At 47.2% G+C, this 14,628-nt stretch overlaps 1 protein-coding gene across 12 annotated transcripts in view; it reads left to right on the plus strand.

Moving 5' to 3' along the window:
- Positions 1 to 12,266, plus strand: part of YEATS2 (YEATS domain containing 2) — a 112,155-nt gene extending 99,889 nt beyond the window's left edge. For 11 of the 12 annotated variants that reach the window (XM_054553060.2, XM_063722363.1, XM_009239590.4 and 8 more), the window contains 8 exons: positions 119 to 221; positions 1,106 to 1,179; positions 3,016 to 3,095; positions 3,689 to 3,890; positions 6,563 to 6,789; positions 7,699 to 7,773; positions 8,759 to 8,832; positions 10,120 to 12,266. In XM_054553060.2, the coding sequence (XP_054409035.1) occupies positions 119 to 221; positions 1,106 to 1,179; positions 3,016 to 3,095; positions 3,689 to 3,890; positions 6,563 to 6,789; positions 7,699 to 7,773; positions 8,759 to 8,832; positions 10,120 to 10,228 (944 nt within the window). In that variant the 3' untranslated portion in view covers positions 10,229 to 12,266. Of the gene's footprint in view, positions 1 to 118; positions 222 to 1,105; positions 1,180 to 3,015; positions 3,096 to 3,688; positions 3,891 to 6,562; positions 6,790 to 7,698; positions 7,774 to 8,758; positions 8,833 to 10,119 lie in introns of those variants that run through there. The other variant, XR_008524093.2, reaches the window with a different exon arrangement.
- Positions 12,267 to 14,628: the final 2,362 nt, after the last annotated feature.

The following is a 14,628-nucleotide window of genomic DNA, read 5'->3' on the forward strand; positions in this document are numbered from 1 at the left end:
AACAGCTGGAGTGGCAGTTTCCTTGCTGAGCTTCACTGCAAGAGCTTTGTTTGTGCCTGCACGTGTCCTTCCACCGCTGACCCCTAACAGCTGCCTCTTTGTTGCTCTTCCCTTGTAGTGAAGACCGAACCAGAAACACCTGGGCCAAGCTGCCTCTCTCAGGAGGGTCAGACAGCAGTGAAAACAGAAGAAAGTTCTGAGCTGGGAAACTATGTCATTAAGTAATTCTTCCAATCTTTCCTAAAGGAATTCCGCTTCAGGTGTTTGTCACGCCTGTGACAGCTGAGTATGTGCAGAGTTGTATGTGTAGCTCTAAGCCCTTGACGGGAGGAACTGTCTGGCCCTGTGCAGTGGACAGGTGTTACCACTTGATGCACAGCTGAGGGTCATCATTTTATACAGTGATGTGACTGGAGGTGACACTTGATTTTTAGCCTTAGAAGCCTCAGATGGGATTAGACCTCCCTTCACTTGAGGTTGCCAACGTGGGCTTTCTCTGCTGAGCCCGTGGGCACAAAATTTCTCCTGTTGCCATCACTCAGGTGTGTATACACTTTGTGACTGGGTGTCCACACACCTGCCTCATCTTAGCTGCCTCTTCATGGGCTATATACACTCTTTGCTTCTTCTAAAAATGCTTCCTGAGGTTTCCTAATTTCTAAATCAGGAAGCCACTTCTGACCAGCTACTTTTAAGTATCTCAGACTGCTGGGGCAATAGAAACTTAGCCACTCTAACATGGTAGATGGAGGCGTGAACTGTAATAACCCTAAGACGGGTATACAGAATTTTTCTCCCCTAGTAGCAGTCACATTGCAAAAAGATTATATTGCTATTGAATTTTAAGGTGTAGATTAAATGTCTGTAATACGTGCATAATCTTCCATTCCTGGGATCTTAGTCTTGACATTTTCTTTTTAAGCATAGAACACCCTTCCTTTACAAAGAAGGTAATCTGTGGAAGGAAAGACATGCTAATATGATGGTTTTACATTATAATTCCCTCAGAACGGAATATATCCATTAAGTACATGGCATATATGTGGCTATAGAAACTGCTACATGTATTTAATTTATTGCCTTAATTTTTTTTTATCCCTCTCAGGATAGACCATTTAGAGACTATCCAGCAACTCCTAACCGCAGTAGTAAAGAAGATTCCATTAATCACTGCAAAAAGTAAGACAATTACACTGAATATAGGGGTGCATTTTTGAAAGCTGTGAACTTAAGGTATTGAGTCAACTGAAATCACTTGGGATTATAAATTAATATTGATATGGCAGTTACCTTATAAGGTTTCAGCTAGAGATACAGCTCATTTGCAAGGGTTTTAGAATTCACATCCAGTTAGTTTTTTATTCTTTTTACTGTGTTGATCTGTAGAAGGAATGTTTTACATTTTTCATATGTAAATCATAGATTGTTTTGTATGCAGTTAAAACTCTGCACTAGCATTTGGCGTTTATCAGTGAGGAAAGCATTTAGCGTTTGCCTGCAGTGTACCAGGTCCTGTGCAGGCTGGGTACGTTCACTGTCTCATATAATCCCAGCCTCCTGCGTGATAGCTGGTGTCATCTCCACTTAGAGATGAGGAGACTGAGGATAAGCAGGGTTGAATAACTTGCTCGAGATCACAGAGCCACGGGTCGTGAAACAGGATACAAACCTGGTTGTTTGACTCTAAGACCATTCATCTTTCCTCTGAAACTCAGTATTGCACACTATAAAAATGCAGTTTTTAAGACTTCCCAAAGTGGCGTGCTGTGTCACTGCCCATCGTTAGCTAGATTGAGTAAATTGCTGCTTAGCCCCAGTTGTTTTGACAGAATCAATAGCCCTTGCTGAGGGGCCAGCAGCCTGCGGACACAGGAGCATGCTCATGGGCAAGACCACCATGCACACTCAGAGGGAAGCCACAAGGCAACCTCCACGCCACTCAGATTTGTAGGGCTCTGAACACATAACGCCAGGTACAGACCACCTACTTATTTTTTCCAACTGTAATAGCAAAGCAGTAATCTCTTTCTCTAAGGTAAAGTTTGGGGGATCATTTTGATGTATCTCAGAGTAAACTTTTGGTAACAGTTTCCCAGCCTAACACAAGAAATTCAAACAAAAAAACTCTCTCATATATATGTGTGTGTGTGTGCGTGCGTGTATGTATATATGTGTATTATATACTTGTGTATATATGTATATACATATATATGTATATATATATACATATATGTGTATATATATATATACTTGTGTATATACACAAGTATATAATACACGTATATACATACACGCACGCACACACACACACATATTTTTCTCTCTCCTTAAAAAATACAGAATGTAAGAGCTGGAAGGTAGTTCAGAAACCATCTTCCCAGCTTTCTCAATTTATAGATGAGAAAACTGAGCTGGGCGTGGTGGTTCACGCCTGCAATCCCAGCACTGGGAGGTTGAGGCGGGCGGATCACCTGAGGTCAGGACTTTGAGACCAGCCTGGTCAACATGGTGAAACCCCATCTCTACTAAAAATACAAAAATAGCCAGGCATGATGGTGCGTGCCTGTAGTCCCAGCTCCTCCAGAGGCTGAGGCAGGAGAATCGCTTGAACCTGGGAGGCAGAGGTTGCAGTGAGCTGAGATCGCGCCACTTTCACTCCAGCCTGGGGGACAAAGTGAGACACCATCTACCACAGCCACCTTGTGAGTTAATGGCGGGTCCAGGGCTCCTAGTGGAGCACCAGTTCCACAGACTTTAATAGCCTGTGGCAGTGATTACCTTCTCTGCCAAAGAAGCAAAGTTCCCAAGAAGGTGTGTTGCTTTGAGTACACACGACAAGACGCCTTCTCTTCTGAGGAGACACCCTCCTGTGTTAGGCTGCATCTGAGCTTGCCCAGTAAGGGACATACATGCAATAAAGAGGTCTGAAGAAGTGACTGGCTTGCCTCCAGCAAATGACGTGTGGTTGGAATCGTAAGAGCTTTATTCAGGCTTTGCTGGGTATGTGCATTCTAGGTGAAGATGCCAGCTGCTTTTCTGCAAAGTCTGTGGAGCAGTACTATGGCTGGAACATTGGAAAAAGGAGAGCCGCTGAGGTAACCCACGTCTGCCTGTTTGACACACAGGCAGAAACGCCTGTCCATTCTGGCTGCCTCCAGAAACCTTGTCTTATGGAACAGGGATACAGATTGCAGCATATTTTGTTGAAATATTTGATGGCAGAATATTTTCCTCAGTTAAAAAAAAATCTCATTTTTCAAAGACCTATACCAGCTGACTTTCAGGCCTGCCTTCTTTTCCTGCACTGGTAGAAACATGCCTCACAGTTTCTAAATTTTTTTCCGAGTTTCAGAGTTGTGAATGAACTCGAGTATCGAGTCCTTAGAGTGGGAACGTGCTGTGGCCGGTTTAGGGGAAGTTGGGGTAGGAGGGAAAGTGGGAGATTGCAGGTGGAAACCAGGTGAAGATCCTTAAAGGCCAAACCTAGGAGTTGCTGTTTTATTGTATAAGCATTAGGGAGCCGGTAGAAGTTCTACTCTTTTTTAAGTGGGAAGTAACACAACCAGGTTTTTTTTCTTTAAAAAAAAATTCTAACAGTTTAAGTTAGGATGGTGATTTATGGTTGCATGATATGTAGTTAAGTGCAAGGATTTGATTATGGTTCCAAAAGAAAATTTTTTTTTTTAAGTGGCAAAGAGCAATGACAATGCGAAAAGTCTTACAAGAAATCCTGGAGAAGAATCCGAGATTTCACCACCTGACTCCCCTCAAAACCAAGCACATTGCTCACTGGTGCCGCTGTCATGGCTATACCCCACCGGACCCTGAGAGCCTGAGGAATGACGGGGACTCCATTGAGGACGTGCTGACCCAGATCGACAGCGAGCCCGGTAAGCCTTCAGTGGCACTGCCCAGAGCGCCTGGCAGCCTGGGGGCATTTGCTGAGGTAGAGAGAGGTGAGGACTTGGAAGAGGTGCTGTAGAGAACAAGAGCCTTTCCTACCTCCTGCCGTGTCCTTCGTGGGACCGTGCAGTCCCCGTGGAGCTGTTTGTAGCCAGGTATCTCAAGTGTTGTGCCCCAGCCACACACGTTCCGGCCCGTGCCATGCAGCAGGCACACACTGTTCACTCAGGAGTCCCTGCTCGGCATCATTTCTTCTTTGAAGACTCTTAATCCATCTCCTTTCCTGCAGATTGAAGCGGCTTCCCCATCTTTTGTGACCTTAGGGACCCCCCCCGCCATGTCCCAGTTAAGTTTGTGCTACTTCTGTGAAGATGAGGCCCGTGTCTCATCTGTTACTTTATCTCCAAACCCAGCTCGGAGGACACCACCCAGTGTGGGAGGCACTTGTGAAAACTAGTAATGTTGCAGGTGAAATGAATTGTTTTATGGTAAAAATACAGACCACTGGGCTGGGCGCGGTGGCTCACGCCTGTAATCCCAGCACTTTGGGAGGCCAGGGCGGGTGGATCACGAGGTCAGGAGTTCAAGACTATCCTGGCTAACACACTGAAACCCCATCTCTACTAAAAAAAACAAAAAAAATTAGCCGGGTGTGGTGGCCACACGCCTGTGGTTTCAGCTACTCAGGAGGCTGAGGCAGGAGAATTGCTTGAACCAGGGAGGCAGAGGTTGCAGTGAGCCGAGATCATGCCACTGCACTCCAGCCTGGGCAACAGAGCAAGACTCCGTCTCAAAAAAAAAAAAAAAAACACACACACAACAAAAACAGACCACTGCTGCAGGGCCATGGGGCGTAGGAGCAAGGGATTAAAGGTATATAGGTAGAAGAAGCATTTTGAGTTTCACCTCAAAGAATAAGAAAGGTTGGGCTGGGTGTAGTGGCTCATGCCTGTAATCCCAGCACTTTGGGCATCAAGGCAGGAGGATCACTTGAGCCCCGAGGAGTTTGAGACCAGCCAGGGCAACATAGGACCTTGTCGCTACAAAAAATGCAAAAATGACCCGGGTGTGGTAGCTCGCCTGTAGTCCCAGCTACTTGGGTGACTAAGGTGAGAGGGGTCACTTGAGCCCAGGAGGTTGAGGCTGCAGTGAGCCATGAGCACGCCACTGTACTCCAGCCTGGGCAACAGAGCCAGGCACTGTCTCAATAAAATAAAAAGCAAGGTTCTCTGCCCCCAGCCCCATTTATATAGAAAAACAGAAGCTCCACCTCCCTGTCCAAGGAAACCTGGAGCACAGAGGTGGGGTTCCTTTAAGACTCAGGGCCGGGCTCAGTGGCCTCCCACTTTGGGAGGCTGAGGCAGGATTGTTTGAGCCCAAGAGTTCAAGACCAGCCTGGACAACACGGTGAAACCTTGCCTCTACAAAAAATGCAAAAATTAGCCGGGCATGGTGGTGCATGCCTGTAGTCCCAGCTACTCGGGAAGCTGAGCAGGGAGGATTGCTTGAGCCCAAGAGGTTGAGGCTGCAGCGAGCTGTAATCATGCCACTCCTCTCCAGCTTGGGTGACAGCGCAAGACCCTGTCCAAAAAAAAAGGGGGCAAGTCCCGTTTTTGCCATTAAGCTTCTCGAGAGCCTAATGCAGGATGGCCTTTCCTTTCTCTCATCTCCTGCAGTGCTTAATATCAGCAGCATGAGGGCTTGTCTGACTTCGCTGTGTAAGCTACTCGGAGAGCAGAGACCATATTGATGATACGGTCTTCACTGACACTGTGTGGAAAGCACAGTACTTGCACGTACTAGGCTTCCTTTTAATCTGACTGATTAGAAACGGCCCCTAACCTACAGTGGTTTGACCTGTGATTTGATGTTGTGACTTTACAATGGTCTGAAAGCTGTAGGCATCAGCACATGCCTTGACTTATGATGGGATTGCATCCAGTTAAGGCCATTGTAAGTGGAAAATATCCTAAGTCAAAAATGATATTTTCAACTTATGATGGGTTTTTCAGGATATAGCCCCAGCCGTCATAACTTGAGGAGCAGCTGGAGCTTGTTGGAGCCCAGTCAGTAAAACAGACGTCCAGGAGCTGGGTGCCCTTAAATCTTGTACCTGGTGTGGACCTCACACACTCATCCAGAAAGTGGAAGGGCACTAGTGCCCTAAACCTGGCCTTAAGGTCCTCACACTCCTGATTAGGCTTTGTATAAATCACCTTATTAGAGACTGGACCCATAATATACATTGAAATGTTAACAGTCCTGCTCTCTGAGCAGTGAGAATAGGGGTGATTCTTTTTATTTTCTTCACTCTGCATTTCTAAATTTTCCAGATTTGAGGTGAGGAAAAGTCAGGTCAGTCCTTAATACTCAGAGGGAGGGGGATGGCCTGGTTTTTGGTGGCAGAAGTGAGAATTCGTACTCTTTCGTCTTAGATGGCAGTTACCTTACATAGATCACACACAAGATGCCTGTGTTTGTGCCTTTCTCCCTCATGAATTACTAGTTCTCATCATAGATCCATAGAATGTTAGAACTGGAAAGAAGGTCAGCTCCCCTGATGCTTATCCCCCTTCCTCAGACCATGGGTCTCTTGGAGACGGGAAGTCCTCTTCTGTTGGCCCCACAGCTGTCGTAACACTGCTTGCCTTTCATTCAGAGTGCCCATCATCATTCTCCTCTGCTGACAACCTCTGCCGCAAACTGGAGGACCTGCAACAGTTCCAGAAAAGGGAACCCGAGAATGAGGAGGAGGTGGACGTCCTCAGCCTCTCCGAGCCAGTGAAGATAAACATCAAGAAGGAGCAGGAAGAGAAACAAGAGGAAGTCAAGTTCTACCTGCCACCAACCCCAGGGTCTGAATTTATTGGGGATGTCACACAGAAGGTAGGGGTTGTGGTGGTAATAGTTCATGCAGCAGACCAGACTCAGAGCTAGATGTTCAGATGTTCAGCCTCACAGACACAGACTCAGACCCAGACTCTTCTGGTGGCGTAAATGCTTGACTTCCTTCTGCCTGGTTGACCAGGTGTGCTCTCAGGGCTCCCACGTTCCTGCATCAGAGCCCTTGGGCAGAAATGCTAATTACATGTGAAAAGGTTGCTTGTTGAGTGCAGACTTGAAGCAGAGCTGGCTAGATAGAAACGGTTGATTACTCTTCATCTCGTTTTTTCTCATCTGCCTCAGTAGAAGCACCTTTCCCTCATGAGGCATGTCGTACTCTTTCTGAGTTGCGCGTCAGTGCTTAATCCTCCCCTGATGTGTTGATAGCTCCTGAGTGCCCCGCCTGTGGTGCAGATGGTGTGCACCTACCTTACCATACAGAAGAGAGGTATTTATCCACCCTGCTGGAGCCTAACAGCTCTTCAGCATCTGCCAGTTGGTCAGGACCCGAGGTGAAAGACAGTGTGCTTTCATTGGATGCCATGAAGAATGGGCAAGATGCAGTTTCCAAGTGCAAACAGGACATTGGAGTCCGATTCCAGACCTTCCAGAGTGTTGATCGCTTATCAGAACTCATGGCAGATCCCAACCATGTTCTCCCACGAAGGAGATTTGAGAGATTTTAATAGGATTATAGTCATAGTTTAAAAATCAGCCAGAAATGTGGAAAAACAAGATAACATTCTTCTAGATGTCATATTCCGTGTTCCTTTCCCGTGAATTTTGCCCAGCATGTTTGCAGAATCCTTCTTCCAACCAGGCATCTGTGTGTGTCAGAGAGGCATGCTTGTTTGGAGGGAGGCTGTTTCTAAAGCAGTGATACGAACAAACGGCTTTCTTCTGCTTTTCCAGATTGGGATCGCCCTGCAGCCCGTGGCGCTCCACAGGAACGTGTATGCGTCCGTGGTGGAGGACATGATCCTGAAGGTGCGTGCCCACAGAGGACGCCAGCCAGGAAGGATGGTTGCATCCCAGGCGGTTTGGAGTAAGGGGCAAGGACAGAAAAGGAACAAAGATAACAGGCTTTAAAATTTCTCATCTTATTTGGGCTTAAGTTCTCTCTCTTTTTTTTTTTTTCTTTCTGATTTTTAAATGGACTAAGTTATGTTTCCTCTGACTCATGTGGTTTCAGGTGCTTCCTAAGATGTATTCTGGGGGTGGTGGTCAGTGCGCTCGTTGCTTTAGGAGGTGACAGAGACAAAGCCTATGGTTTTCTGTACATGTCACAGCAGCAAACAGCCCCAACTGTCCTGACCCTGGCAAGGGGACGAAAATTCCGCAGCCTCCTTCCCCAGCCTGATCCTAGCTCAGCAGTTCCTTTCCTCGTGGATCTTCTCCAAGAATAGGGATACCTCCGTAACAACTGCTTTCCTTAAATACAATGTCTAGGGCTGGGCCCGGTGTCTCATGCCTGTAATCTCAGCATTTTGGGAGGCCGAGGCAGGCGGATCACTTGGGATCAGGAGTTGGAGACCAGCCTAGCCAACATGGTGAAACCCCGTCTCTACTAAAAATAAAAAATTAGCTGGGCTTGGTGGCGCTCGGCTAGTAATCCCAGCTACCTGGGAGGCTGAGGCAGGAGAATCGCTTGAACCCGGAAGGTGGAGGTTGCACTGAGCCAAGATCGCGCCACTGCACTCCAGCCTGGGCGACAGAGTGAGACTCCATCTCAAAATAAATAAATAAATAGAATAATGTCTGATGAATGAAAATCACTCCAATTCATAATTTCTCAGAATCATGGCCTTTATCATTATGGTCTATTATTGAGACCTGTAATTTTTTCTTAAGGACTTTTTAATCCCTAGTTGCAATTGTTTCAAACATTTGGGGTAAGGGATGGGGTTAAATGCGTCCCTTCTTGCCAGCAAGCAGATGGCCATTTGAAGAATAACAGCATCTTCCGTTATAGGCTACAGAACAGCTGGTGAATGATATCCTGAGACAGGCTTTGGCAGTTGGATACCAGACAGCTTCTCACAACAGGTATTACTATCTCTGCAGTCTGTGGTGTGAGGCTTACACCTCTTTCCTAACAGTTGAATTGCCCATGAAGTTGTTTTATACTTACATCAATCCAGTAGGAGATGGAGTTAGTGCTTAGGACACTTTAGAGCCAGATGAGCTCAAGGATCTGCTCTGTCATTTTTAGAGAACCTCATGGTTGTGAAAGCTCACTTAGCTTTGCTCAGAGGTTTATATCCTCCTCATTACTTCACAGACAGCTAGGACTCTGTTTTATTACAGGGTTGAATAAATATTAGCTTTGCAATTAAAGATAACCGTGTCCATTACATGTCAGACATGAGGGCCAAGCGTTGCATATATTACCTAATTTTTCATTGCAGAACTGTGATTCCCTTTTTAAAAATCAGGAAACCGGGCTTTGAAAGGTAATCTTACCCAGCTTTCCCAGCAAATACAGTGTAGACCTGGACTTCCGACTCAGGTCTCATTGGCTCTGAGGCCCCCGGGCTCACCAGTGCTCTTTGCTGACTCTCATTTCTTTGATTGAGACACTGAGTTTCAGTCTTTTCCTAGGCCCTGAAAGGATGGTAGATAGGCCACATCTGCTTTTCTTTCAGACGAAAAGAATATTATTTTATTGCATTATGCTAAAGGCTGTCACAGATTTATAAAATTGTAGCGAAGTGCCTGAGGACATGAAGGGCCTAAATCAGAGGAATATTAGATGAAACTTCACAGGAATATATCAGACAACATAGACGTCTTTAGAGAAAAGGAAGGGGAACCAAGAGTTCCGGTCCTGCTGCCCACTGTCCTGCTTGGACCCACAGGTGAGCCAGGGGCTTCCTGTGGCCCCTGCTCACCTCTGTGCTCCCTGTTCTGGAGGGGTAGAGTGGCTTGGGTGCTTTTGATGGGACGATTAACATCACGCCTGGCCTGGCGTGGCTCCGTCTCCCATCTTTCCAGGAGATGGGAAATAAGGTCGCAGAGTTTTGTGGTGCTTTGACTCAGCTTTCGGTCTGCTGAGACTCACTCACAAATGTGTCATTCCATTCTGCCATCCGCTTTTCTCAGTTCTCAGAATCTTTTTTCCTAATCATTCAACCAACTTGTTGGCATGCTTCTCACGCCTGTGCCTAGGAAGGCAGCCCCCACCCCAGAGTGGCCCTAAGCTGTGTCTGTAGCTCAGGAGCCCCCTCCACAGGGCCTCTGCCTGGGATGGTCCCTGTAGTGAGTTAAGTGAATAAATGATGAGATACATGTGAGAGAATTTCACCTGGTAACACCCTTTGTTTTTTGGACCAGGATTCCCAAAGAAATTACAGTGAGTAATATTCACCAGGCCATTTGCAACATTCCTTTTCTGGACTTTCTCACAAACAAACACATGGGAATATTGAATGAAGACCAGTGAGCGGAGTGAGGTGCCCTGGAGAAGCAGGCTTTGAAGGCGCAGCGAAGCTGTAACTGAGGACCCTGCTTGCTCGGGAAGGAGGTGGTTTCCAGTGCGACTTGGGATGTCATGGCTACCCAACCTTTGCCGCTGCCTGTTCCCGCGTGTCACCAGCACGCTTCACTCCAGATGAAATCCTCCTAGGACAGGAGTTTGTTTCCTGAGTGTGGAGTGAGGCTGTCAGTGGATCCGTGCTTTGTCGACCAACGTTTCTGCAATCTTTGTAAAGGCCCCACGGGAGCGGGCCAGGCCGTGTGCCTCAGGCCCTTCTCCTCGGGTGTGCTCAAGGGGGCTCCTTGAGCCTGCCTCCCCAGGAGGTAGAAAATGAGTGGCAGGCTAGAGATTTCACCCATTTTGTGGACTGGAGTTACCAGTAGCTCCAGCAGTTACCCTGAAGAGAGAGATTGGGCTTCAGCCTTCAGCAGGTGGTTCTCTCCCCTGCCTGGCGTTGGTGTGGAGGGGCTGTACTCTGAGCCCAAGTGAGTCAGCTATAGGAAGAGGCCATACCTAGAACAAAGAACCATGAAGGCCTGAGAGACGGCAGACTGAGCAGAATTCCTTTTTTGAGCACAGGAGCATTACTAGAACCATTGTCAAAGCAGTGGCAAGGGACGGAGAGGTCCCAACGGGAGTCAGGAAGAGGTTTGATTATAACCAAGAAAACTCACTATGCTAGGAATAGACAGTGTGCACCAGTCCCAGACACTTGGCAGAAGTGTAGCAGCATTACATGTGTGTGCGAAGCAGATCGCAGGCTCCACGCCATCAGCATGGTCTGCAGGAGCTTCTGCTGCTGACCCCATGCTGAGTGGCCAGTGGGGAGCAGCGCCCGGCAGGCTCTTCTGGGGTCGTCTGTCCTATCCATGGATTGTGTATCCTCTTCTCTCTTAAGGAGTTTTTCCCAAGAAGAAAAGTATTTAAAAGAAATACCAGTGAGTGCCTTAAAGTTGGAGAAGTAACTGCCCATGCCCAGAAATAAGGATGCCAGTGCCCAGAAGCAGTGAGATTAGGCTGTGTCCACAAGCAGAGGCCCCCTCGATGGGAGGGAGCGGCAGGCAGGAGAAGGTGGCGCTGCCAGGTGCCCGGGTCCATTGGAGGCGCCCCATCTCAGACTTCCTAACACAGCCTGTGTGGAAGGCAGAACAAAGAATGCATGCCCGGTCAGAAATCTCTTCTATTCTGCTCCAGGAAAATCGGAAACCTGTGAGTCAGAGTCAGAGAAACTTACCCAAGCAACATAATTCCTGTTTTCCTGGGTCCTGTAGATGTTTGAGTCAGGAAGGTAAGGCGAGGAGTGACTGAATAAACTCTGCCTTTTAAATTGAGCATCTGGGCCGGGCATTGTGGCTCACACCTGTAATCCCAGCACTCTGGGAGGTCGAGGTGGGTGGGTCACCTAAGGTCGGGAGTTCGAGACCAGCCCGACCAACATGGTGAAACCCCGTCTCTACTAAAAATACAGAAAATCAGCCGGGCATGGTAGTGTGTGCCTGTAATTCCAGCTACTTGGGAGGCTGAGGCAGGAGAAACACTTGAACCCAGGAGGCAGAGGCTGCAGTGAGCCCAGATCATAACACTGCACTCCAGCCCTGGTGACAGAGGAGACCCTGTCTCAAAAATTGATTAATTCAGCATCTGAGGGCTGCAAGTGCAGAAGGAATCTATTCTCAGCAGGGCATAGGGCACGCACTGGCTTAACAGTTTAGTATATAAGGCTCGAATAGTCTATACGTGAACTGCTGTAAGCAAGATTGATAGGGAAGTGGATAGATTGCTTCAGCAAAGTGAACTGTGAGATCTCCAGGACAGAGGGAGAAAGATCTGATCCAAATGAGAACAGATTGGTTATTGCAGGTATGACAGCCTAAAGAAATTATCTTTTTGCAAAAGAAATATTAAATGATTTAGCAGTCTCCACGTGTGTTAATGTTTCAAACGTGTATCATAATGTGTATAATTGTGTAACAAAATTGTCTACAATAAATCTTTTGGTATTTGTGGTGGGTGTTTCTGAGTTTGAAGCATGGTACTCAGGCAGGGTTCTCCTTGCACTGGGATGAGGTGATGGTGTAGATTCTTATTGATATGTTTAAGTTAATTTCTTTACTTCTTGCCAAAAAAAAAAATGTTGCAACCATATAAGATAAAGGATTACAGTTACATAAAAGTCTAAAAAAAATTTGGAAATGGACATAATTATTCCTGACAGCTTGGGGCAGAAGAAAACTGCATAAATGAGCTCAGAGCTTCCTTAAAGCCAAGGCAAAGAGAGAATCAGCTCCTCGTGTCTAACAAAGAAACATACCGGGTTATCTGGCAGGGTAAAATTGGACTGTGTTGAGGACTGAAAGAAGTCGCTCCTGTGACATGGTCCTTATGCCGTGACCATCTGCTAGCATATGGCTCAGAAATAGTGAAAAATCCAGAAACATAAGAGCTGAAAGATTTTGAAAGCTTTGGTTCTTCAAAGGCATTATGATACAGTCCAAGTATGCAACTCTCTGGGGACCAGACTTTGCTGAGAGTCAGAATGGAGAGTCCAAGAGTCTGATGGCTGAGAGGGGTGTGCCTAGGCTTGCCTTCATAAATGTTCATTGTCTCAGCTAAGGTTTTGGCAGGAGCCAGAGCAGGCTCAGATCAGTGTCACAGGCAGTACCTAACGTGACTTGTAGCCCTGTGTGAACGGGGCCAACAGAGCTGGCATTGGGGCTTCATCTTGACCCTGTTCAAAGGGGAGGTTCTTCCAGTCTGGGGTGGGCTGCAGGGCCCAGCTTTTCTCAAAAGCTGCTTTTGGGAACGTGGCCTGAGTCCTGGAGTTCTGTGCCATGGAGCACAGAGAGGCGAGACCTTGTTTTAAATGCCTGCAAACCCCCTCGACTTGCGGAAGGACCTTTAGGACTTTCCACCTGCAGAGCATCATAGTGCAGCCCGTGGCTGCTTGAGGCAGCTCCCGCAGTGGCAGCTTGGGTTGTGAAATAATTAAAGTTAACATTTTCTTTTGTCTGGAATTTGCTAACAGGTTGAACTGCTTTTTATTTATTTAGAGACAGTCTGGGCCGGGCACGGTGGCTCACGCCTGTAATCCCAGCACTTTGGGAGGCCGAGGCAGGCAGATCACAAGGTCAAGAGATTGAGACCATCGTGGCCAACACAGTGAAACCCCGTCTATACTAAAAATATAAAAATTAGCCGGGCGTGGTAGCGGGTGCCTGTAATCCCAGCTACTCAGGAGGCTGAGGCAGGAGAATTGCTTGAACCTGGGAGACGGAGGTTGCAGTGAGCCGAGATCGTGCCATTGGCACTCCATCCAGCCTGGGTGACAAGAACAAGACTCCTTCTCAAAAAAAAAAAAACAGAGTCTGCTCTCTCACCCAGGCTGGAGTGCAGTGGCACAATCTCAGTTCACTGCAACCTCCGCCTCCTGGGTTCAAGCGAGCACATCTGGCTAATTTTTGTATTTTTAGTAGAGATGGGGTTTCACCATGTTGACCAGGCTGGTCTCAAACTCCTGACCTCAAGTGATCCACCTGCCTTGGCCTTCCAAAGGGCTGGGATTACAGGCGTGAGCCACCATGCCCGGCTTGCTTTTTATTTTTAAAAACTTTTTATTTACAGAATTATTACAAAAATGTTTATAGCAACTTCAGCAAGCATAGGAAATGTGTTTGAAAAACTACTCATAATTCCCCCTCTGAAAGAAAGACAGATAATCACTGCTAACATCTCTCAGTGCCTTTTAGTCTTATATGCGTATTATGTATGTGTGTGTGAGATAGCTATGAGTTGGGACCACATGGTTGAGACTTGTCTCAATTGCTTCTTGGGTCACTTGCTGAACATGTTAGGCCTGTATTTAGACCTAAGTGAGTGGGAAGGAGTTTCAGCAGAACCCACATCTCCTCATAGAGGCCAGGCTGGGTGCAGTGGCTCACACCTGAAATCCCAGTGTTTGTTTTGTGGAGGCTGAGGCAGGAGGATTGCTTGAGCCCAGGAGTTCAGGATCAGCCTGGGCAACCATAGGGAGACCCTGTTTCTACAAAATGTACAAAAATAAATAAAAAATGGCTGGGTGTGGTAGCTCAACGCCTATAATCCCAGCACTTTGGGAGGCTGAGATGGGCGGATCTGCGGTCAGGAGTTTGAGACCAGCCCAGCCAACATGATGAAGCCCCGTCTCTACAAAAATTAGCTGGGCATGGTGGTGGGCGCCTGTAAGCCCAGCTATTTGGGAGGCTGAGGTGGGAGAATATTGCTTGAACGTGGGAGGCAGAGGTTGCAGTGAGCCGAGATTGCGCCACTGCACTCCAGCCTGGGTGACAGCAAAAAAAAAAAAGCCAGGCATGGTGGCATGCCCCTGTGGT

This window comes from Pongo abelii, chromosome 2, assembly GCF_028885655.2.
Source record: "Pongo abelii isolate AG06213 chromosome 2, NHGRI_mPonAbe1-v2.0_pri, whole genome shotgun sequence".
NCBI classification, from domain to species: Eukaryota; Metazoa; Chordata; class Mammalia; order Primates; family Hominidae; genus Pongo; species Pongo abelii.